This window comes from Leptinotarsa decemlineata, unplaced genomic scaffold, assembly GCF_025532065.1.
Source record: "Leptinotarsa decemlineata unplaced genomic scaffold, Ldec_3_MD MMD2_tig00003348_RagTag_RagTag, whole genome shotgun sequence".
Lineage (NCBI taxonomy): Eukaryota > Metazoa > Arthropoda > Insecta > Coleoptera > Chrysomelidae > Leptinotarsa > Leptinotarsa decemlineata.
In genome coordinates, this window is record NW_027412588.1 from 3,689,077 (window position 1) to 3,715,566 (window position 26,490).

Here is a 26,490-nt window from a genome sequence, read left to right on the forward strand (position 1 = left end):
ATTATTGTAGGTACAGTTTTGCCAAAACGAGGCGGTGAGGGCGCTCCTAGGACTGTACGTACCGTTGTATTGGAGGAAAATATTTTGGAAGCCATCGCTGATGATCCTTCAATGAGCATCAGAAATCTATCAGAACAGTTCCATACATCCAAGTCCACTATTCATAGAATAATTAGGGAACAACTGCTCCACCCATTTCACATCCAGAAGGTACATGCCATGACACCTCAAGATTTTCCAGCACGACTGGAATATGCCAATTGGTTCATGGATAGGCAAAGAGAGGATATGACTTCTATTAATCGAGTTTTATTCACTGATGAAGCAGGTTTCAGTAGAGATGGAGTTATCAACTCTCATAATCTCCATATATGGGCCGAAGAAAATCCCCATGGGATATTGCAAACCAAACACCAACGGAAATTCAACGTGAATGTTTGGGCTGGCATCATAGGAAACCATCTTATAGGACCATTCGTTCTACAGGACCGATTGAATGGAGAACGTTATTTGGAGTTCATTCAGAACGATTTGAATGGACTTTTGGAACATGTTCCATTGCAAACTCGAAGAGATATGTGGTTTATGCATGATGGCGCTCCTCCTCATTTTAGTTTGATTGTGCGTGACCATCTGAACCATATTTTCCACAATAGATGGATTGGTAGAGGTGGGCCATATTCATGGCCATCGCGGTCTTCGGATTTAAATCCATTGGATTTCTTTCTGTGGGGGCATCTAAAAAGCCTTGTTTACGCTACACCTATTCACACAAGAGATGCATTGTTGAATAGAATAACATTACATTGTGAAGCCATACGAAACGACCCTGGAATGCTATTTCAAGTACAGAGAGGGTGTCTCCGCAGACTAAGAAAATTTATAGAGAGAGAAGGTGGTCATATCGAGCAGTTTCTGTAGCGGATTTTTCATTTCTGTTTGCTCTTGAGGCTCTTGAGTTTCGTTAGTTAAACGTGTTTGCATTATAAAAATTCGTTATGAACATTTTACCTATCATTTCCATTTTCCTTAAAAACTAATATTTTCGAATAATGGTAGACATCTCAGGATAAATGTTGTTGAATTAACGTTATCATTATTATTTCTGCTTTGATAATTATTCATTTCAAATAATGGTGGACGAGCGGGTTTGATGTCGTCGAGTGAAACTACATTTTTATCAAGACTCGTTGCTCCGATCGACTTTCCACACGAGTACTTTTATTCATAAAATTGTCCAAGTAACCTTAATTTGTTGAAAAATATTGAAAAATATCTGTCATGTCAAAGTTTTGGGGTGTGGACCTTCGGGGGTAGTCCGTTTCTGACTTTGTAGCAAAACAACTGACTCCTGCATGAAAGCTCATCGAAGGAAATCATTTGTTTAGTCAATTACCAAAATTTGGATGATTTTGAATATTCACTTGAAAAGTTATCAAAGAAAAACATTTTTCATTTTGTAACTTCGAGGGCCCGTTACTTGGTTACGAAGACTTTTAGGAAAAAAAGTTATATGAAGTACTGGTGATATTTTGACCCCATCTATACATTCCCGAGAGGAAAAGAGGAAGTCCAGGGACACCCTGTATATATATATATATATATATATAATAAATAAATCTTCTAAAATCTCATGTTATTTATGTACCAATTTATTTACATATATGTTTGTATCAAATGCAACATTTTTGTATATAAAGATTTGTAAGAATGAAGAATGTATAAATCGAAGAATGTTCATACTGAATATATGTTAGCAGCAAGCATCTTGAAGAAAAATCGTACAGTTCGAGAAAGTATAATATACGTCTTATATAAAAGTCATCTTATATGAAATAAAATTATTCATACTCATCACTGATTCGTTACGTTAAATTATATAAAACATCTTCAAGATGATTACTGTTATTTTGAGATCATTGGTTTTATCTTAAATTCTTCAGCTAGCCTCAGGTTGGTTTCGTGTTGATTCCGTACATATTTTAAGCCTCCATCTTTGTGAACTTTCTCCATATGCATCCTCTCTGGATCCCCATGCACTAATACCTTTTTATCAGGATCAACCTGAAAAAATACCGATTTAGTAGCATGAGAAACCGTCATATGAAAACAATTGAGTTAGCAATTTTCTGAATAATCAATATTGAGAGACAAAAATTAAAACTGTCGGCTTTATCAGGAATAACATCAGTTTGTTCATTTCAGACAGCGTCTCGTGTCAATTGATAGGATAGAAAGAGAGAAACTTCTCTTTTCAAACTAGATACAGTACACGCCACGGCTGATGGGGAGCGATCGCGCAGGTATAGACTGTCCCAACTAAATTACTATTGGATTACGATAAGCCCCTTGCCGGTCAGTGTCGTACCTATAATTAGTTTCAATTGGGGTAGCAAATGGAACATGACTTTTTTGTATCTTTTTTTCATATTTAATTTAGTATTATAGGTGCTTGAGCTTCTATCGTCATTTAAATTTATAATAACTGGATTTACCTCTGTTTGAACATCTGTGGATGTTTCATTTTTCCAATAGTTTTACTCTATATCTACTACATGTTGGTAACGCCTTTGCCATTCCTTGGAAGTGATTTGATCAAACTCGTGCTCCGTCAGATTCCTAACATCTTCCAACTTGAAAGTTACATTCTTTTGGGACACGTTGTTATTGACAGTATCCCAAATGAGTTCAATGGGATTAAAATCCGAATGGATTAAAATCCGAATGGTAGTGTGGAAGTCGCAAACCGTTATGTCCATGTTCAAGCAGAACCTCATCAAATTTGTATCTAATATGATGCTTTTTATTTACCTTGATCAACTCGTATAATTTGGGTTTGAGCATTTTAGGGATGAACATACTGCTTTTTTCGTGCAGCCACTTTACCATGTCAGCCTTACTAGAATTTGTGTTGGTGTCTGGATTAATTTGAATATGGTATGGTATGGAGCATTATCGGTCACGATTACCGAGTTCACAGGTGAATTTGGAATTAACTTTTCTTGTAAACATTTACCATAATTTTCAGAATTCATTTTTTAATGATAATCTCCTGATGTTGTGTTTGACTTAAATATAAATCGACAATTAGATATAAAGCCCCTGTCACCCCCTGTAAGGACAATAATGAGTCTTGGTCCCTTCGCAATATTTCTTAATAACCCTTTGGTTGATTCATTCGTCCAGTTCTTGGACGATGTATGTCGACTATGAAGGTATGTTTCATCAAGAAACACAATTATCTGCTCTTGGCTATGAAAATAATTGATTTTTTGTAAATACTTGATCCTCAATGCTTTAATGTTCATTTTCTCTGATAAATTTTTTTTTCCATCATTTTTAGTCCATCTCCATTTGAAACCCAAAACGTCATTAATTTTCTGTTGGTACTTTTTTACTGTATGAAAGTCGTAAATTATCCGTCTAATATTGGAATACTTATACTCAGGAATATCAGTTACTGGTGCTCTTCTAGGTCGCTTCTTTCTTGGGGTGGAAAATTTTACTTCTCTGTTATTTGCAGAAATTAAATGCTCCCTTCTTCAACCACTCTTTTAATGGTTCTTATTGAAATAATACAAAATAATACAAAATGAAGATTTGTGTTGAAATATCCGACTCACATTCAACACTTTGAAAATAATTGAACACTTTAAAAATTATTTCACGTGCCAGACTTTTGATGACTGGTTTCTTGTTAGTCGATGACATTTTTTCAGAAACAACACAAATTATAGAGGACAAGTAATGATACGCCTCTGTACAGAGCATTTTTATGTTTTGCAAGAGCTGTAGTGGGGGTTACTTTGAAAATGACTTTGTGCGCATGGGGGCGGGTTCGCCATCACGTTTGGCGCTTGCTGTAGATGAAAACTGATATGGCTGTATCTGATAGTGAAATTTCATGAGAAACTCAATGGTGAAAACCGTGTATCGATATCTATTACCGTTTCTAAATTACAGCATGTTTTTCGAAAATGCGCATTTTCGAAAAGTTGCTGTAACTTTTTTTCTGTCAAAAATTTCTTGTTTTTATGGAAACATTTCCGGAGCACTTTTTACGTAGAATTCAATGGTGTGGAAAACACTTCAATAGAGCTTCAAATTATCTTTCCAAAAATGTAGCATACCTACTTGATATTTTGCTAGTCATATTGAAATACAGAGCTTTAAATTATTTTCATGTAGACTTTGAAACGCCCACTTTGATAAAGTAGATAAGCTTTGGACGACACGGCGATAAAACAGAAAGAAATTGTTCAGTAGTAGCTATCAAATGTTGAGAAAGCTTTTCACGGCAGTATCTAAAACGCATATTTTCAATAAAACTGATAATTTATTATATTTACTACTAATAAACGAAGCTTCGACAATAATAATAATAATAATGATGAAGAATAAACAATGAAACATATTTCTTCAGAGAAGGTGCTCGAAATGTCTACCATCTCCTACCACACAGGCGACACCTTTTCTGAAGGTTTTTTGCCGAATTAATTAGTTCAATACGGGTGAGAAAAGCAAAACTTTGCATCACTGCCGCTTCCAATTCGTATCTAGAATTGGTTGGCAGTTTGAAATAAGATCTCAGAGGTAAAAGCCCATAGGCGTTATGTCAGGTGATAAATTATTACAACCAAAAAATTGGTGATTATTGTAGTATTGTGATGCAAAACCTCGTCTTGTTGAGAATATATTTTTCTGAGCTCCATTAGTGGCAATTCATCAACAAGGGATTCAATATTTTTCTTCAGAATTTCTAAATATCTCTGAGATGTTAGAGTGCCATTATAAATGAATAGGCCGAACATTCTACTACTGAAAATACCTGCCAACACAGTAAATCCGAATCTTCCTTGACTCTGATCGTCTAGAATTTCTAGAAACCACTGGCAAAAATCCATTTGTTCAAAACAAATTGTTAATTGAATAAATGAAGAAAATATAAATTGAAAAAAGTTTTATTCAGAATATCAAAGAGAAATAAAAATTATGAAAAAACAAATCGCTCCTTACTATTCATTTTCAGTAACAAAAAAAGTGGTAATCAACAAGCTATAAATTTTTTTATAAACAATACATTTGTTTATAACAATTTTAAACAAATATAGCTGAAAATTATGAAAAATCATTTTTATGTAACTTCAAATAATAATAATACGAATAAATTTGGATATGAAAAAATGTTTTTCATTGCTTTAATTGAATTATTCAACTTTTTAACGTCTTTGATTATTAATAACGAAGTGGAAAATATTTTTTTTTATTCATCCAACGGGATTTTTTTAACGCTTCCCATTAAAGCTCCAAGAAGGAAACAAAATTTGAGGTTTTCAGTTAAAAAATTATCAGGGTTTTTATGTAAATTCAAAACTTGTAAAAATTATTTAATTAACTGAATTATATCTAATAAAATAATCACGGGAAAAGTTTTTTTCCATAGATTTTCCTTTATTCAAGTATCTAGAAGGTATGTGATTTTTTTCCAATAATATTTAATGGCTTAAAATAATTTTTATTGTTAAATGAACCAGGGAGACGACAACTATAAAATTCAACACTGAAGATTATAGGGGTTGTTAAACTTAAACTAAATAAATTTCAGAGTGGAGACCTATATAAATAGAGGTGCCCGTTTAGCGGTATATATTTCGGGTTTTTAATTGATTTGTTAATTTCCATGGCTTTCAACGAATTCATTTTCTTCCCTTTATAACATATGTGTAGGATTTCGAGGTTATCTTTACTTATCTTATGTTTTGAATCATCACAGTTTATTCTACAGAAAAGAGTGTGGCGAATGTTCTGCAGTATATACAGGCCAAACCGGTAGAAATTTTGACGTAAGGCTGCGTGAACACGTCTGTTTGGACAAAAAATCAATAATGTACGAACATCTTCAAGAATCAAAACACAAGATAAGTAAAGATAACCTCAAAATCCTACACATAGATATGTAATAAAGGGAAGAAAATGAATTTGTTGGAAGCCATGGAAATTAACAAATCAATTAAAAACCGAAATATATACCTTTAAACGTGCAACTCGATTTATGTGTATCTGCACTCTTGAATTTATAAGTTTAACGACACCTATAATCTCCAGTGTTGAATTTTATAGTTGGCACCTATGTTCATTTAACTACCTCTCCTTCTAGGTTACCTAAAAACTCCCGATAGAACCGAGTTTTCAGATTTCACATGTTAGTTTTATACTTGATAATGGGGTAAAACCCGAAACCGGTCGTAAAAATAAAATAACTAGTGGAAATTTGACGAATTTGCACAAAATAAACCAGTCATCAATCACACATGTGATATCTCATTTGAAAAAATAAGTTGTTTACACCATTGAATTCTACGTAATAGAGTGCTTTGGAAATGTTTTTATAGAAACAAGAAATTATTGACAGAAAAAAACTTTTCGAAAAGACACATTTTCAAAAAACATGTTGTAAATCAGAAAAAATTATGATACATATCGATATGAGGTTTTCGCCATTAAGTTTGTCATACAATTTGACGCTCAGACACAGCCATCAGTTTTCATCTTTCTGGTTTGAAAACAGTAGTTTCTCTTTAAAAGTGTCCAATTTGGCCCACTCTGTACACTTATAGGATTGATTGCATATAATAGTTTCAAAGCGAGACCATACATGTTTTATATTCCTTTTGAAGTGAAGTACAAGTCCGAAAAATCGATATGGGTAGGGAAATATCGATTACTCAAACATGTTGATCACAGAAACCTTATAATACTTACTGGTTCCATTTTTCGCAGCGTTCCCATCAAATCACTCATTCTTTCTTCAAAACCGGATGCAAAAGCATTGGGATCGATTGCAATGAATGCTTGTCCGTTGTCGGCGATTTCAGAGAAAGCACTCCATTTTCGAATATTGGGTCCATACTTCGAACCTGAAGATGAATCGTAAATTTCACATTTTTATTATTTGCCTTATAATTTTTATTTCTTATAGTGCTAACTAAACACACACCTTGAAAAAATCTGTTTCCCTTTCAGTTCATACGTAAACATTATTTTATTACGAAAACGAAAACTTGACCCTCCCTGCAAGTCAAAAACAGATGTGTAATAGAAAATTTCAAAGGACACGTCAATTTTCATTTCTAGGGAGAATAATTCTGATATGGAAATCATACCCGAAACTTCACCCCCCTGCGGTCAGCAACTACCACCCCTATTTTTTTCAAAGGCATGGGGGGTCGAGTGATACATCATTTGAAAGATCTTTTCTCCCTCTATTACTTCTGTATTTTTTTCCATCTAAATTGGTTCATTCGTTATTGAGGAATTAAATGTTGAACGTTTTATTTAAGGAAAAACAGAACAACACAGAGAAAATCATCAAAAGTAATATTAATGACTACACAATCAACGGATAAAGTTTACGAAATGGCTTCCATTCATCTTCAAAAGAAAAATCAAACAGTTCATTCTTCCTCTGGAAGATGATCACTTGGTGATTGAAACACATGTCCAGGTGTCAAAAATAACGGTTTAGTATCAGCCTATTCTGACAAAACTGAGTAACCCACTCCAAGACCTGTTTAGAGACGCTGACTTCGTCGAAAACAAAGCGGACGGAGCAAATTACATTCTGCAAACTTTCTGTTATAGGACCGTATTCTTTAAAAAAAAAATTCAAAATAAAAAAATAATTATTGGCTTCTGAATCACTCTGGAAGACGACTCTCTCTTCTTGGCCTCTGACTTTCACAGGTAACTTCTCTTTTTGTTCTTTCTTCTTTTCCATATTAAATTATCTGTTCGTCACTGGAGTCTTTGTCAGTCATCAGTTTTTCACAGACTTAATACTGAGTTCATAGGTTGGCAGAATTCAAATGGAGCATCAGATAGACCAAAAGTTATCCTTTCGAACTGACCTCGTTCATCTAGAGTTACAAATGAAGTTTTGGCCGTTGCATATTGTAAATAACCATGGGCAAGATATGAAGTTAAATTGTAATTGCTTGAACTTTCAAATTTTTCATCAACTGATGGAATAGGATATATTAACTTTTCAGTTTGTTTATTTGAACGTCTATAATCGAGCAGTAATCGTGTTTCACCTGATTGACTCGACCGTTACTTGATGAAGATCCATAGTAATTTCACAAACTACACCGGGAACAATTTGATCTTCACAAACTTCATTTACAAAAATATTACGATACACCAACACAGTAGTTTTTTCGTAGTGATTAACATATTTCTTTCAGGGTCTGTAACAATCCCATTATCACGCCAATTTCACAAATAATACCTTTAATTGTCTCTCTTTTAACTAAAATGGCTCTATATGGCTTGCTAATGATTCGTTTATCATTCGTTTAACATTATCGTTTACCATAAATGGACATTATCAATGTCCATTTGTATCAAAACGGTACAACCTAGCTCCCTTTCAATTATATCCTTACCAGTCGCTTGTTCAACGTTCAACATTTCAGCTGTTATTTATTTATTTATTTATTTATTTTCAAACAGGTAAAAACCTCATTACATGAAAATAATTATTCTTATAAAAATGTCAATACAGTCTAAATCATAAATAGAATTCTAATGTTTATACGTGAATACAGTTACATTGTATCTACGAGTAGTTACTACATAAAGCCGAATGGAAGGAAGAAACATAGTTATTCTAAACTTGAAAAGTATTTTTTTACACCACTATAAACTTGTTTGGGAGGGAGAACAAAGTTGATATCTGACATTAACAGGAAGTTGTTTGTTATTTTGATCATTGTAATGATAGGTGAACAGTTATTTGTTGATACATATGGTACATCAAAGAATTGAACGAGTCTTGTTGTTCTTTTGGGAATTCTCTCTTTCAGTAAAGATTTGAGATTGGTTCATGACTAGCGCTAGTTGTGCTGAAGATATTTTTCCCAACTTCTGGCGTTTTTCTATTGTGGCAGGTCTCAATTTATATGGATTCTCAATGAGCATGTCTGTGTTTGGTTGAACGACAACCCTCTCTGGAGAAATGACGGAGATTCTCTCATTTGAAGTTCCACCCAGAAAAACATCAACGGATTGAGCTTCACCTGGTACCAAACAAAAGAACATCTTGTCGAAAAAAGAAACATCTCCCAACACGATTCTGGTTGTGACTGTTCCAAGACTCTCAACCTATGCCCCTTCAAAACGGACAACTTTATTTCTCCTGGTTGGGGAATTTATCCTCTCTGCGCTGCTTTACTGATAATTGTACAAACTGCCCTGCGCTTCCCGGATCGCTTAAAGCTTGATACTAAATATTGTTGACTTTTACAGTACCTATTAATCGCACAAAAGTGTGGGAATTGCGCGCATCTGTTCAATTGCATTTGATATTTTCAAGCTTGAAGCATTTATAATATACTACATACTAATCTGCCTTTCTGAATGTCCTGTATCTAGACAATTTTTTTCCTGGTATCATCGGCATCGAATACATTGGTCATTAGCCTCGTGTTCTGGGTAGGCAATGTTAATAACTCCCAGAGCCACCTAGGGAGCATCATGACTATTCGCAGTCCGTCAGCCATGTTACGTTGCAGAATCAATCCAACTTCAACTAGATACATTCACTCGAGAAAAATATCTGCTCGAGATTGGGATCGAACTCATCACCTTCCAGTGGTGAATCGGACGCATTACCATCGCGCCAAATCACCGCTATATATCCAGGCAATTATGACATCTATTATTGCTTCTCTCTATTATTTTTATCCCTACTACTTTCCCTCTCATGCTTACTGAACTCAACCTGATTCCTTTCGTTATTTTCTTTTTCGAAATTTTTTGAAACTAAACAGTTTTACAAAAATGCAACACATGTTTAGCGATACAATGGCTTCTTCGGGCGGTCTTTACTTACTTACTTTACTTGTTGCATTTTTGTTAAACTGTTCAGTGAAAATCTCACAATGGAGAGTTTTTTGAATATGTTAGTTATGGATTTTCATCAAGTATCAGCCAATTCCATCATATGTCAAATAGACATTCATCATATTACTGATTCAGATCAACATTTCCGAAAGCATTGAATGGCCTTCACATTCAACAGATTTGTCTTCCTTCGGTCTATTTTTGCAGAATAGCAAAGAAGTAAAACTTATAGAACACAACCAGCTTTTTTAAAAGATTTTCCTCAAAGATTTGTCTATTTGTCGAGTGCCGTCGAATACCTCCGGAGATATATGGAAATGTGGGAAAACTTTTTGAACAAATGTTTTGTCGTTATATATATAGATGCAGATGGGTCAGTTTAAATATTCAATGAGTAATCGAATACCTGAAGGAATTCAGGTAGAATTTGAATCCCACGGCGAGTACGATAAAGATAATTTCAAGGAATTCCTTCCTATTGAAATTTTAAAGTGATTGTCACCCCTGTTTTATAATGAAATGAGCCTGTGAGTACAGTTTACCGCTGAAAAAACAGTTTGCAAATATTTCTGAGTGAAACTTAACATCAAATAAGAATAAACTTTAAAATGAGTTGATACTCTTTGGAAAATGATAATTTAATTTTGGAATGAAGCAAATAACCCACCTGATAATATTCCGCAAAATATCTCGACCATCATTCCTAAACCATAACCCTTATATCCTGAGTTCAGTTCTTCTCCACCAAGAGGCAAGAGTTTTCCAGCGTCATAGGCAATGTTGGCGTCAGTTTCGAGTCTTCCATCGTTATTAAGAGCCCAACCACTGGGGATTGGTTCATTTTTTCTTCGTTGGATCTCTATCTGATAAAATGTTTGTTAGGAGACGAAATGGCGTATATGATGAAAATGCAAAAATTGAAAACAAAAACATATTTTTCAAGAACATATGCTTTCACAACCAGAATTACGATAGTAGACCGTAGTCGAATGGAACCTGAAGTACCAAGCATTTCGTTCTCTACTGATACAGAAATCATCAGTGGTATAGGCGTTGACTGCGAGGACAAGGACGAATATTACATTAAGGACTCATCTCACTCCATCAAGAAAATAAGTACTTTGGTCCTGCAGCCGACTTATATTCAGGAAAATTTCAATGTCGTTGCTCTCTCCACCATGGTCAAGGATATCACAGGGGACATAACAGCACTTCTCGACCATGTTCTCAGCACTATACATTCACAATGAAATACCTGTTTCCATCAACAAATAATAAATGAAGTCGCTATGGTTAGTCCTTTCAGCCCTGCGGTTACAAATTTATACATGGAAGTTTTCGCTCAGCTCCGTTCAATTAAAACTTACCTGATAGTTTCGCTATATTGATGACACTTTCGTTATTTGGAGTCATAGGAAATAACCGTGACAGTTTCTACGCTGCTTCAACTCCATTCATTCTCGCATCCAGATAAATAGAAAACGAAGAAAAGATACCATTTTTGGAATACCACTGGTAGACAAAAAAACTTATGAAAATCTAACTCACATAGTTTATCTCAAACCTACTCGTACTGACTGGTATCTCAACAAGTAATAATACCACCATACAGGGCAAAAACCTGCTGTGATGAAAACACTTGTTGATTCGTGCCAGCAGGATTTGTGAAGCACATTTTCTTAAAGCAGAACTTTGTCATACAGACCAAGCTCTACAGACACATGATTTCACAGTCAAGAAATTGAACGTTATAGTAGAAGAAATACTTCAATTTCGACCATGATACAGCCGCCGGTGGTGGGCACACTCTATTTGAATTAGATGAACAAGTCACCCACCGCATCGAAAAACTATTTGAACGTCACAATATCAAGACCAATTACAAACTTACAATCAACTACGAAACACTATCAGATAGGCCAAGGACGAAAGAGAGCCTCTGACATCTGTCGGTGTTTATAGGATTCCCTGTTCCTGTGAAACTGCTGTCCTGTCTCATTCAACGCATTACCACACATGACATCTTGAAGAGGCCATTGAGATCAATGAGCATTTCAATAACTTCAACTGAAAAGAACGATGTATACGGGTAAACAGAACGTAGTATCCAGTACTCAAGAAGGCTAGAAATGGACTAGAATATGACTCCGATCGACATCCATCAGTAGCATAACTGTCAACAATGTAGACCAACCAGAACAACTTAGTGATAGTGCGAAACAATTAGGAGTGAGTATTTCCATGGAAACCCCGCCATCATCCCCATCACCGTCCCCATTATCAGCCTCATCGCCATCTCCACCACCATCACGTCCATCATCTCCCCACCATCCTCAGAAATGTTTAATACTGGTGAACGCGTAGCTCACCAGTCAGTCGTTGCTGACACTTCGATACCACTTATAATGTCTTTGCAGTAGCAGACGAAACGTTTAGTGCTTCAGATTCCATTCGACCACGGCTTATCAGTTCGAATTTTTTCCCTTTGTTCGCATTTTTTGTTTTGTTGCTTGTGCTTGTGATAAATTTGCATCATTGAGTTATTCAGTGGGGTATATTGTTATTAAAATTGATACTAATTTTCATCACTACTGCGGAAATACTCAACATGTATCATTATACTGACTATATTGATTAAACTAAGTAGGCAGAACGATTTTCCACTAATAATTTTCGAAAAATAAAGGTTTTACTATCGATTGGGATCAGATCAGTTTTCGGTAATTGTCTCAGTTCTGAAACATTTACCAATAAATACGAAGTTAATATTTTGCAGATGTTTTTATGAACAGAAGGTACTCAATTCATTCATTAACGAATTTAATATTTCTTGACTTGCCATGTCTGCTGGTTTGACTTTTTCACAATCAATGGATTACACAGCAGTCAAGTACATTTCAAAAATAATATGAGAAGGCATTGATAGCTACAAAGAAAAAAATGTACCTATTATTCTATCATGATTTACATGATTTGGAATTGCCATTTTAAGTCATAATTGGCAATACACCTTTGAAGACAAGTAGGTATAATTTCGCATTATCAGTGTCCTATTGGGCTGTATTGCTTTGCATGTTCGTTTTCTTCGTATCTTGTATAATAATTGTGGTTCATTTTTTATATTGAGGATTTGCTTTCGTAAGTGTAAATGATCATCTGATACATAAATAACTGTCTTAGATCTAAAATACCACTTCCAGACAATAACTTGTTTGAAGGGTAATTTCTTGTTTTCGCGTCTGAACACGCTTTGACGAGTCTCTCCATGATTTGCGCATTGCGCATGTAAGAGAAATAGGTCCGGGTGAATCAGGGTTCGCTTTGCACTTTTGTGCTTTCAGGATTGGAATAGTTTTTTATTTTGAGCAGATCTCTATGGTCGTGGGCTCCTGGCGGTAAGTCTTTATGAACGATACAGGGATGTAGACTAAGGAGTTCCTGGTTAGGTAACCTTATTCGTTTGCTGTTGATTTATTCTATTCCCTTTTCATTCTTCAAGAAGTTGTCCAGTGTTTATTTGCTCGACAGATACATGCAGATATGACTGTTAGGAGTCGTGACAAAAATTGACTATTTCTAGGACGTATCTTTTCTCCAAGATGGATTAGTCGTGCTCCGTTTATTGTGGTGAAGATGGCCGTTTATTTTTTAATTGGTGGTGGTGTGAGAGGGTATTCGATGATGTTTAGTGAATGGTACAGGTTTTATTCTGCTTTCTTCTGTAGTCGGAGGTTACAGTCAGAATTTCTGTTATGTTGAATCAAGAGTTATCTTAGCTCTACTGAGTACCAATCTGTCCTCTTGAAGTACGTGTCGTGAATTAACAGATGTCACGATGTTGTTCATTTGGGGATAGAGTAAGTTAAAGTTTGTATTCAGGCGGTTGACTACTGTATTTACTATTTGTTTTTGCAAAGATGATGATTGAGTAAACTAAAATTGAGTTTTTGATAATAAACTGGCGTTTAGGGATTTTAATTCGTTTACTGAGACTAATACCGCTACCAGAGTCGAACCTGCGATACGGCATTGAACAAGAATATCTGTTATGTACCATTTCCACTTCAATTATGGTAATTTATGAATTCAGAATATTCATCAAATTTGTGGTTTGTGAATGTGTATCTAATCATACTCTTTTTCATTTGTCACTTGAACTGCTAACATTTCTATTTGATAGTCCAATATGATAGCTCCGTTGATCAGTCATCTATTCAGGTGTGTGGCCAAATGCATAAATAATTTTCCTAGTCACAAAAATGTTAGTAAACGAATGTTCGGAAAGAATGTCCAACATATTTTTCTCTGCAACTTTTTCCCCAAAGCAACACAATGTAACACAATATATTTCGGAATGCATTCCTGGTTCAGCCTAGCATCACTTCAACAACTACTCTGTGGAATAATTTGGTAAATGCTTCAAGAGCCAATTTCCTTACTCTACATTCTTCAATGGAATTTTTTTAAGGATAAAACACAAGCACTACAGAAAAATCCCAAAGGCGCTCTCAGAGCGGTGCCTGTGCGAAAGTAGATTTGAATCGCTGTAGATTTAATTTATTTGGGAAAACGTTCTTAGAAAGCTTATTCCACCTAAAGGCAGTTCTCCAGATGAAAGAGTTCCTAAACAGTGAAGTTCAAGGTGTACTGAGTTGAACCTCAAAACGATGACCGCGTATTTCTGATATGTATTATGAAAAAATACAAATAATTGTAACAATATGACCGCGTGCTCTTTTCCTTACCAATGGAGGTAACTTTGCACACGGTACACAAACAATACAAACGCCAGTTAGGTTCTTGCAGCTACAGAGATTTTCCTGAAAAAACTACTGCAACTCACTGTTCGCAGTCTTCAAGAGAAAGGATTGTCCAGAAGAGTTCAGATAACAAGCGAAACACTAGAAGATTATGTTGACAATATTTCAGAGAGTATTGAATGCATTTCTCCCAAACATTTATATTGAAAATACGAGTATACCTGACAAACGAAAAATTTTACCGCATTTTTGGTAGATATAAAATTTATTGTGAGAAGTCATCTCTTATATCTTCATGAACAGATGCACAGTAGGCCCAAAAGGGGGCTAACTTTGCTTTTCTCTTCGACCTGAGCTTTTTTATCAATACAATTGATTGATTGAGTTTCTGAAAACATAGATATGATTTGATATATTAAAAAGTATTTTTGAAGGTGATTGACAATCTTTCATGATGAATTTCACTAGTTCGGACTTCAATTGTCTAATATGTTAAATGATTTGAAATCCCTGAAACAACTAAAAAAAAAATTAAAAATGAATAGCTGATAATAACAATTATATTAAGCAAAAATAATCTGAAATGTTTTAATAGTGAAATAAAATACAAGTAAAAATAAAACGATTGAACAAAAAATAATAAGAATAAAAATATAGCGAAATCAAAATGAAAATAAAAATAACAAGTTAAGAGATTCCAAACCACGTTAGTTCACGACGTTTCGATTGTTAGTATCTACAATCGTCTTCGGGTGATGACTGGACTGATTCCTCCGAGAGATGACTACTTATGGGTCGTTCGAGTACTTTCACTTATCCCCGCTTTCCATTTTTTCCGCTTCACTGGTTAAGTGGGAGATGACCGTTTGGCGGGAGTTGGCCATTTTTCGCTTGATGATGGGTTTCCATATGTTGCGTATCTCTACGCTAGCTTGGCTGACTACGTTGTTGGACAACATGTATGCGACTTCCTTGAATTTTCTCCTAAACCAATGTTCCTGAATGTGTATGATCTCAGCTTGGGACCACTCGATGTTGTGTTGATGGGTCCAAACATGCTCTGCTATTCCTGATTTGCTGGTTTCCCCTTGCTGTGTGTGTTTCTTGCGCTCGGCAATGTGAACATTCAATGACCTCTTAGTTTCACCAATATAGGATTTTCCGTACTCACAGGGTATTCGGTAAATGCAATTTTCGGACGCAGTCCGCGTTTCGTGGTCTGGTTTTCGTGAGGCTGCTACGGATAGTGTTACCGGATCTGAAGCAGGTTCTGATGTTGTACTTGGAACCAATTCTTCTTATCCTCTCCGATTTTAGCCAAAGTCTTTTCTACCCTCGCTTTGGAGTAGCCATTCCGTTGAATATCATTTTTGATGATGTCTAGTTCCCTCTCGAGACCTTTCTTCGTATTACAGAGCTCGAAAGTAGGGTCTCATAGAGTCTTGATGATTTCTCTTTTGGTCGATTGATGGTGGTTGGATTCGTGGTTCAGATACTGTCCCGTGTGAGTGGGTTTTCGGTATACCGATGTTTTCCACTTAGTGTCGGTCCTCTTCACCAAAACGTCTAAGATTGGCAATTTGTTGTGGATTTACTTCTCCATTGTGAAAGTGATGAAAGGTCTCATGCTGATGATGTGTTTCAGGAAGGCATCTAGTTCAGTATTCCCGTGGTTCCATATTATGAAGGTGTCGTCAACATATCTCAACCAGACTCGAGATTTCTTGTGAGCTTCTTCAATGGCCAGAGTTTCAAGCCACTCCATGTATATGTTGGGTATGACTGGTGAAAGTGGCCAACCCATTGGCATTCTCTCATCTTGTGTAAAAAATTTGTCCTTCAGTTGGAAATAACAGTTTCGTACACAGCATCCTAGTAATTCCATAATTACTTCTATATAGGTAGATTCGTTCTCTCTTTCAGGTTCCCGTCTTCGGATAGCTTTCTCTGTATGATTTGAAGTGATTTTTCTACCGGAACGTTGATGTAAAGGTTTTCACATCGAAACGAATTAATTGATCTTCCTGTGTGACTTCAATTGACCCTAGTAGTTCGACAAAATGCCTTTCAGGGATTTCAAATCATTTTATATACTAGACAATGGAAGTCCGAACTAGTGAAATTCATATTCCAAAAGTGTTGCAAAGTAAGTCTACCCTACCGAAGTAGAAAATAGTTTAATGAAAAAATCGCTCAGAGATGATTCGAGAGGAAGACACAATACATCACTATCAATATTCAATCGAGTCGTCAACTCAATTTCGAAACAATACAGTTTCAATTATTAATAACTGATAATTTTCAACAAACCTTATTCAATATTTTTTCATTAGATATTTTTAAAATCTCGGGAAGCGCTAGTCAGTTGTATGCACTCCAATTTCCAATCTAATTTCGAAACCTCTCGATGAACATTTCGTTCGAATGGCAAATTGAGCCGAGTCGTCTGTGATTTCGAACAGAAAATAAAGGAATCACAATAAATTACCTTCCCAACTGCGACTGCTGTTGTGGCCATGTCCAGCACGAAACTATCTCCGTTCAGTCCTGGTGCACCGAGGGATATGGGGTTAGTTCCCAGAGCGACCTGAAAATCGTAATTTGTAGTAAATGACGGTCAGTTACGTGTTACCAGAAAATGCAACCTGGGAATCCTATATCCAATCTGATGATCAACTATTCATTTACTTGTCTTATTTCTACCAAAATAGGAAATACTTCTGCCACTTAGAGAAAACGGAACTGAGATCGCGTTGATGATATCGAAATAAGTTATTTGAAATAGTTCTTTAAAAATCGATTTTGACCGATCCTACTTACCGAATTCCAACCTGAAATTCGAAGTTTGACTTTTTTTTGTAAGAAGCAAGGAAAATATTGAATTCGTTATCATGTAGTAATAAAAATAAAAAACTTCATATTCATAATGAAAAAATTCAAATTTTAATTATTAGTTACTAAAAAGCCACTGCGACATTGGTCGAAATTAAATGACAATTAATGAAGCGATATTCAACAGGAAGTGAAATAAACACTAATATTGGAAGTCAGCTCTAAATATTGTCTCTCTCAACTGGCCCGCCCTCAATTTTGATATTTGACTTTGGCGCTTTCCCAAGTTCTGGAACCAATGAAGGTAGCAATGTACACAAAATTGGAAAATGATACATAAGCAGAGCTATAATAAATCATATGAAAAGTAGAGATGTTCTGTCTAACTGTGTCCCAAGTGAATTATCCAAACCAGAACCTCTCAATGCTGAAACTGTGACAAATTCAAAAATTATGGTTACCCAAAATTTAGCAAACGAACTTGCACTGGCAGAAAGTGAATTCAAAAAAGCAATGTATCTGTTTAAAAAATCTGTTTTTTTCGTTAATCAGCTAATCAGTTGATCAGTATACATCGAGTGAGACATTATCACTAATTGGTGATACATTTTTAGAGCCAGAAAAATAAAATGAACGAAATAAAACTCCTCTTCAAAAGGAGATGATCAAAACATAGATATACTGAACACTGGGATCAAAGTTCTGAGATGGCTCAACTATCATTTCCCAACCTACAGGTGGCTTCTTTTTTTACTCGACGAGTTCCATATGGAGGAACTCTTATTTTAACTCGTGAACAGCTAATATGCAGGTCAATGAAATATATTGAAAATATCTCAGTACAGTCGCATGTTGGAATAAGTGCAGTACTTTAGTGGATAGTTTTAAATATAAAACAGCTATCTGTTGCATTTATAGACCTCCTTTGGGTGATTTTGATATATTTATTGAAAAATTGGAGCACACTTGTATTTACTTGCAGGAAAATTTTAATTATTTTATTGTCTATGGTGATCTAAACGTGAAAAGTCTTGATATCACTTATGACAAAACGAAAATATTAAATGATTGCTTAGAATCTTTCATCTTACCAAAACAACAAATGAGCCAACACATATCCTAAAAAAATAAACATAACCATATGAGTACAACAGCAATTGACTACCCTGTCACAAATATTTCAAAAGAAAACTTCAGTGTATTTTTATATGATACTTTATTAGCCAAATATCTTGCCCATATTTTCTCATGCAATCTTAGCAACTCTATAGCGAATGATTCTCTGGCTACAACTACCTACTTCAATAGAAAATTTACAGATGAGAACTTACAAGAACTTGGGAAACGACTAAGTAATATTGATTGGACTTGTGTAATTGGACTTACTACAAATAATGCATTTGATTCCTTTATGAAGGAATTGACTTGGTGTCTTGACGTGTCATATCCTGAAAATAGGATAAATGTAAAACAAAAACAGCAAGAAAAATAAAGTTGGGTAACGAGAGAAGTTAACAATGAAAGCAGTCAGTTGAGAGAATTGCACAAAAGAATGATAGATGGAGAAGTGAGTGACATATACAGAAGGAAAAAAATATACAAATAGATTAAAGAAGTTGAAAACAGGATATTACGCAAATCAAATAGAAACAGCTGAAAACAAACAGCAAGCTAGATGGGATATTGTAAATAATTTCAGAGGGAAAACAAAAATTGACAATGAAAGGAATATTCATCTTGAAGCAAATGGTATCCGGATCAATGATGGAACAGAAGTTGCCAATAATTTTGCTTGCCGCTTTGCCAGATAAGTCTAGGCAGCTCTGTTAAGACATGTAGATCAGAACATGTCACTACCACATACGGTCTCGGATTTTAACAAAAACTCAATGTTTTTTGAAGAAGTGCTAGAATCTGAACTAGTTTCAACAATGACCGAACTAAAAAAAAAAATCGAGTGGCCTAGACGATATAACAATAAAAGTTCTAAAATATGTCATTCCATCTTTATCTGAAATTCTATTGAATCTTATTAATCACTCTATAATGGAAGGCGTGTTTCCGAGTGTCTTCAAAACAGCCAAAGTCATTCCTATTCATAAAAAGGGTTCACATGAAGATATAGGTAACTATCGTCAAATATCATTACTGAGTATTCCACCTGAACTTATTGAAAAAATAGTAGCAAATAGAATTATTCTGTCTCTCGAAAAATACAAGATTCTACTTGATCATCAACATGATTCTAGAAAAGCTAGATCAGTTGAGACTGCTATTGCTATAAAATTCGAGTTTATTTACAATGAAATCGATAAGGGGAAGTACGTAGTTTCAATATTAATTGACTTGGCTAATGCGTTTGATTCAGTAAATAGTGACATAATGGTTAGTAAGTTATATAACATTGGCATTAGAGGGGGTCCTTCTGGAATGGATAAAATCTTAAATGGAAGATAGGAAAATGGTAGTGACTGTGAATAATGCGTATCTGTTATTCAAGATATTATCCTTGGGGTACCACAGGGGTCCCTTTTAGGCCCACTGCTTTTGTCTATATATATAAATGATCTTCCGAAGTATATAAAACAAGGTTTTATTATCCTATTCGCAGATGACACTACCATAACAGTTTCCGGAAATACTGTGAAGGAGCTAGAAAACAACTTCAATTCAGTCATGGATGACATGATTTCTTGATGTGATAGAAATCAACTGAAATTAAATGAAAGTAAAACAGTACATTTAAGCTTCGCGTTAAGGAAAACAGTGAAACTAAACAACATCCAACTCTCGAAAACAGCGAAACTCCTTGGTATGTTTATAGATAAAACCTTGTCTTGGGAACCCCATATCGATCATGTCTAGAAAAAATTTAATCAGATCATAGACGTACTTAGTTTAGATGGTATCAGGACTGTTTACTATTTATTGGCGAACTCACATATGGCTCAAAATGTATTGATGTGGGATTTTTCTGTGTGGGCAAAACGTGTTTTTATTGTTCAAAAAAGAATAATGAGAACTATCTTTAATATTGCACCCAGGGATAGCTGCAGACCTGCATATATATATATATATATATATATATATATATATATATATATATATATATATATATATATGTTAACTCGAAGATTCTCACGGATAAAGTATGATGAGCTGTTTTCTCGGGTTTCGCTCCGTGTTCTGTGTATTTTCTCCCCATAAGGATTATTTTCACAACGTTTCGGCAAAGTCTCATTTGCCATCTTCTGGTGATGTCTGGTTTTTTCAACTAGTCTAGTTCAACTAGTCTAGTTGAAAAAACCAGACATCACCAGAAGATGGCAAATGAGACTTTGCCGAAACGTTGTGAAAATAATCCTTATGGGGAGAAAATACACAGAACACGGAGCGAAACCCGAGAAAACAGCTCATCATATATATATATATATATATATATATATATAGTTGTATGTGCATGTGTGTTTGTTTTATTTTTTATATATGTATATATCTTAAGTGTCCGATCTATGTTATACTGTGGACCGTTATTATTGCTTTATATAATTTTCATATTTTTATTTATGACACGTCTTATATCATATAAATGATCGAAAAGACGAATAGAGTTATTATTATTATTATATTACTCATTTCACGGCAGGCTGGCCGTTCTCGTAGATTTGGTGGGCGAGAGTTGTGAATCCTATTCTTGACAGTTCCACAGAAGTGAAAATCCATTGGAGTTATATCGGGAGAGCGAGGGGGTCTTTGTTCATATGGGCTGTTTCTACCAATCCAACAAAATGAAAAACAAATCAATAGTAGTTCAGCGTTACTGGTATTACTGAATAAAAAAGGTTCAATTACTCTGTCGCCTGAAAGTATCTGTTACAATTATTCGTGGTATATAGTTTAAAACATTTATTTTGTTTTCTTGTTATTGGAATTGTCGCTTTGATTCACACTCAACACCAAATTTTTTTCAAGTCGTAATGTACCAGTGTTAATTCATTCATTTTTCCGAAAAAAATTGGAAGGGGAAAATAACCGAAAGTGAGGGAGGAGTGATGATTTTCGTCTCATACCCAAAGTGGGATTTCAATTTTCATGCACAGTGTATTTTTTTGAATCAAAGTGGATGCTATGATTTCAGAATACATATGCACGCCTCATTTTAAACGACCTGTATTTTCCGCATAACATCATATGAGGGATCGCTCCACAAGGAAGAGAAAAAATCAATTCAGTGTGGTTCGGCACCATGAACAGATCTACATCAATTTCCATAGATTGCAAGTGTCAAATAACGAAAAGGTGCTCGTTTCCCTCGTTTTGTGGTAAACTTCATAAAAACATCAACAATACCTCTGCCGCTGATGGAGAACCAAAATGTTTGGATTTCAGTATCCATTCTCTAGTCTGCACCATGTTGCTACAAAATAATGCTCAATATAATTCACTAGTCTATAGCTGTCCTTCGGAATTACACAACAAAAAAAGTGTCGAGTCGAGTGAACAACGTCTGTGTGAACCGCTCTCGAAAATACTGAATTCTACTGTTGTTTGTGAACCCAAAATCTTGGAATTTTCATCAATCTGTACCTGGAAATTAGAGCATCCTGTCTTATCGGGGTGAGCAACTTTCTTATCTAAACGCTGAATAAGTGCTAATATAACGATTACTTCCTATATTGAAATCTCACACCAATCTTCAACAAAAAAAAAAAAAATTTTTTGCAAGAAACGGCAAATAAACGATCACTTCTGATAAGCTAAGGCTTGTATTAGCGCTAGGGCTAGAACAAAAACTGGTGTAAACAATGACCAATACTTCTGAACTTTCCTTGACTGCAATTTACAATCTATTGAAGAATCTAGACGAGAAATTTGATAAATCACAAATTACGCTTGCCGAGATCAAATCCGAATTACTAGGTATCAACGATAAAATATTACTACTCGAAGAAGAGAATGATACTTTGAAAAAAGTCGTACAGTTGCAGGATCGCAAACTTCGGTGGAATAACTTGTTGGTTTGTGGTATCGAAAAAGAAGACAATGGTGAAGCCCTTTCTCTCCTAAGTCATCTTCTTGAAGTACCTATCGGATTTGCTGATGTTAATAATATATACCCATTCGAGAATAAGAACAAAAAGCGGACACTGGAAATCGAACTGGTCTCTTATTTAAAAAAATTGGAAATCATAAAAAACTTGCACAAATCAAAAAATAAGAACATCTTTGTAGTCAACGATTTATGTCCAGCCGACTAGAGTATCCATAAATCCCTAAGGACTTACCTCAATACTGCTAAACTTAACGGAGTCAAAGCAACTATCAAGAATAACCACCTGATTATCAACGACACCTTCCACACTCTGGCTGATATCCAGTTTAACCCGGAACTCTTGCAAGTGAGTCACAACAGAAGCGGGGTTGCGCCCTCTTCTACAAGAACTGCTGATAAAAGGACCCGAAAAACTCGTACAACCTCTGACCGGAACTACAAATAACACAGTTACTCTAATTTTTACTATATTTGTTTACATTGAACTTGAATTCATTTATAATTTATTTAAATACTAAGTCAATATATTCATTTCCGCTTTGACGACTACCACCCTCACTCATTCACCTTTCAGAATTGTTTGTTTTGTATATGCTTCAGTAGGGAAAATATCCTTAAATGTCCGAAACTTTAAAATTTGTACATTTAAATGTAAGATAATTATTCACAGGGTTTGATTTGCTATCGGAACATATTTCGAATGAAAATATTGATATATTTGGTGTCACTGAAACTTGGCTCTCTCCAATAATTGACTCTGATACCATTGGAATTAACAATTATCTTTTGGTTCGCGCCGACAGAATTGGCAGAGGGGGTGGCGTTGCCTTTTACATAAATAACTCTATTAAATTCAAAACACTCTTTAGTCATATAAGTTCTCATCTTGAACAGTTGTGGATCTCAACAAACCACAGATGTACTCTTTGGGTATACTCCAAAAACTCTCGTTTTTGGAGTATTATACCGGCCCCCTTCAGCTGATTTGATCCAATGTTTAAACGAACTCGAAGACAGCATGGCCAACCTACTTCTTTCATGTGATTTTTTGCTGGCTGCCGGCGATATTAATATCAACCTGTTAACTCACGACCGGCGTTCTCAACTCCTTACAGATTTTATAAATTCGTTCGATCTTTATCAGCTTATAGAGAAGCCTACCCGAATAACTGTTCACTCTCAATCCCTTATTGACATCGTCCTTGTCTCTGATAAAGAAAGAATATTAGATGTGGATGTATATGATATTTAGGGAATTTCAGACCATATGTCAGTGATGTGCAAAATTAATGCTTCTGTTTCTTCTAGAAGAGTTAAAATGGTTTCTTTTCGCGATTATCGTAACTTCGACTTCGATCTATTCCGTTTAGACGTCCTGAATATTCAGTGGGATCTCATCTATCAATTCGATAACGTAGAATGTATGGTCTCCTTCCTGAACGACAACATTCTTAATCTTTTCTAAAAACACGCCCCTTCTCGAACGAAGAGAGTAACTAAACCCCCAGCACCTTGGTTAACTTACAATATAAAAATGATGATTGCACTCAAAAACCGAGCTCTGATTAAATACAAGAAATCTTTATCTATCGCCGATTGGAATAGCTATAAGGACCTTAGAAATTATACATGTAGTGCGATACGACGTGACAAAAAAGCATATCTGGACTTTGTTTTAAGAAATAAAAATTCCAAAGCAACTTGGAATACCTTAAGAACGCTTGATATCCTGAGGAACAACAAAAAATCAGATATCCCTGATGAATTAAAAGACGTCAATCTCATTAACCAGCACTTCAATTCTATACCTCAACCTATCAGATCTGCTCACCAATTGTCCTTATTAGATCGATATGTTAATTCGGAAGAAACTGAAAACTCCTTTCACTTCACCTCAGTCACCTGTGAGATTGTGCAAAGTTCCCTGAGACGCATCAAGAGCAACGCTTTGGGTTCTGACGGGATATCCCTCAAAATGATCAATCTCATTGACTCATTTTTGATAAATCACTTCACTTTTCTCATAAACTTTATCATTACCAGTTGCCAATTTCCAAAATGTTGGAAGGATGGATTGGTTATCCCTCTGGCTAAGTGTAACTCACCTACTGTCCTTTCTGACCTAAGACCAATTACAATTCTACCGTGTCTCTTTAAAGTAGTGGAATCGATTCTGAAAAATCAGATTAATGAGTACGTCAATGAAAATCATATTATAACATCTGTACAATCAGGATCCAGACCTCAGCATAGTACCACCACGGCTCTTCTGTCAATTACTGACGATATTTTTCAAGCTGCAGATGAACAAAATTTGACCTGTTTAATACTTCTAGATTACAGCAAGGCATCTGACCGTGAAAAAATGCAATATACATCACTATGCACACGACACGCAGTTATATTTCTCTTTTTCGCCAGGCGAGTCTACATCTGCTCTGTCGCATATTAATAACGATCTCCAAGCCATCTTTGACATTTCTACTGCCCATAAGCTCAAGCTCAGTTCAGACAAATCCGCAATAATGATGTTCGGAGCTAAGAAGAACAGAGAGCTCACCAACTCTACCTTTCAAGTTCGCATCGAAAACGATATACTTCCCTCCGTGGACTAGATAAAAAATTTAGGATTGTGGTTTGATCTGGATCTTCACTTTACATGTCAGCATGTCAGCTATCTGAACCAATCTTCTTATAACGTTCTCAGACAGCTTTTTCCTCGTGATTTGCCCAACACAAACTTAAAACTTAGACTATGCGAGTCTCTGATTATGTCAAAAATGTCCTATTGCGACAGTATATATGGACCTGCTTTGAAACAATCGGATGCTCTTCGACTACAGCGTATTCAGAATAGCTGTCTACGTTTTTCGTTTGGTATTCGGAAATATGACCATATATCCCCAGCAATGCAAGAATCAGGATGGGTTAATGTTGAGAAACTTAGAACTCTACACCTTCTTACCAACACACATAAAGTTTTGATAACTCGACAACCTGATTACTTACTAAAGAAGCGATTAACAGCTTTACTACAAGGAACAGTTCAGTTCTAGTCATCCCCAAACACAAATCTTCCATCTTCACCCGCTACTTCTCGTATAATGCACCCAAATATTATAATCAACTACCCTGCGAATTTTGATCATACACCATCGTAAACTTCAAATCAACGATTGTATATTTACTTGGGCTTGATACTTTCGATTGGTATGAAGGTTGTTCGTTAAAGCGACGGGCGCATGATATACAAAAAATATGGCACAAAATACCCATGCTTTTTTCACAATAATATTAGTATTTTTCGTTCGTTATTGTTTTGAGCTTATTTAAAAAAATAATTTCTAACTTTCTAGTTCGATGTTCTTTAGAAGCGTGTTTTTTAGTTTTTTAAACGATATGTATTTTTCATTTTTCAGTTTCGTATGCTATAAAAGCGTGTTTTTTAGTCTTTTCAAACTATATTTATTTCATCTAAACTTTGGGATCAATCAGCCGTATATTGTTTAGAAAAATGACCATTGATATTTTTGATTACGTACAGTGCCATCTGACTGCGAATAGATCAAGCAATAATGTCGACATATCAAGGAGGATACGTACAGTGCCATCTGCTCGCGAATAGATCAAGCAATAATATTCATATATCAAGGAGATTACGTACAGCGCCACCTGCCCGCGAATAAATTATGCATTACTGTCGATAATTCTGTCAAATACAGATCTCGAGCTTGAGAGTTACAAGCGAACTGACAAACAAACAAACATACACACACATGTAGAAATAATTTTAATAATAACGAAATTGACGAATTGGTTTCTCTCACTAATTTGTATGAAACAAAACCGGTTCCAGGTAGAAGGTTGCTTTCAGCAGTCGCCCATCATATTTTGCAACAAAACCATTCCATAGACTTCAGTTCATTAAGATTAGTTAGACAA

The 26,490-nt window shown here is 35.3% G+C and overlaps 1 protein-coding gene across 4 annotated transcripts in view; it reads right to left on the minus strand.

Annotated features, from left to right (window-relative positions):
* Positions 1-1,629: 1,629 nt before the first annotated feature.
* LOC111511334 (uncharacterized oxidoreductase YjmC) overlaps positions 1,630-26,490 on the minus strand; it is an 87,387-nt gene continuing 62,526 nt past the window's right edge. For all 4 annotated transcript variants that reach the window (XM_074178123.1, XM_074178122.1, XM_074178120.1 and 1 more), the window contains 4 exons: positions 17,152-17,250; positions 10,571-10,766; positions 6,763-6,917; positions 1,630-2,064 (listed from right to left, as the gene is read on the minus strand). In XM_074178123.1, coding sequence (XP_074034224.1) covers positions 1,906-2,064; positions 6,763-6,917; positions 10,571-10,766; positions 17,152-17,250 — 609 coding nt within the window. In that variant the 3' untranslated portion in view covers positions 1,630-1,905. The remainder of the gene's footprint in view (positions 2,065-6,762; positions 6,918-10,570; positions 10,767-17,151; positions 17,251-26,490) is intronic.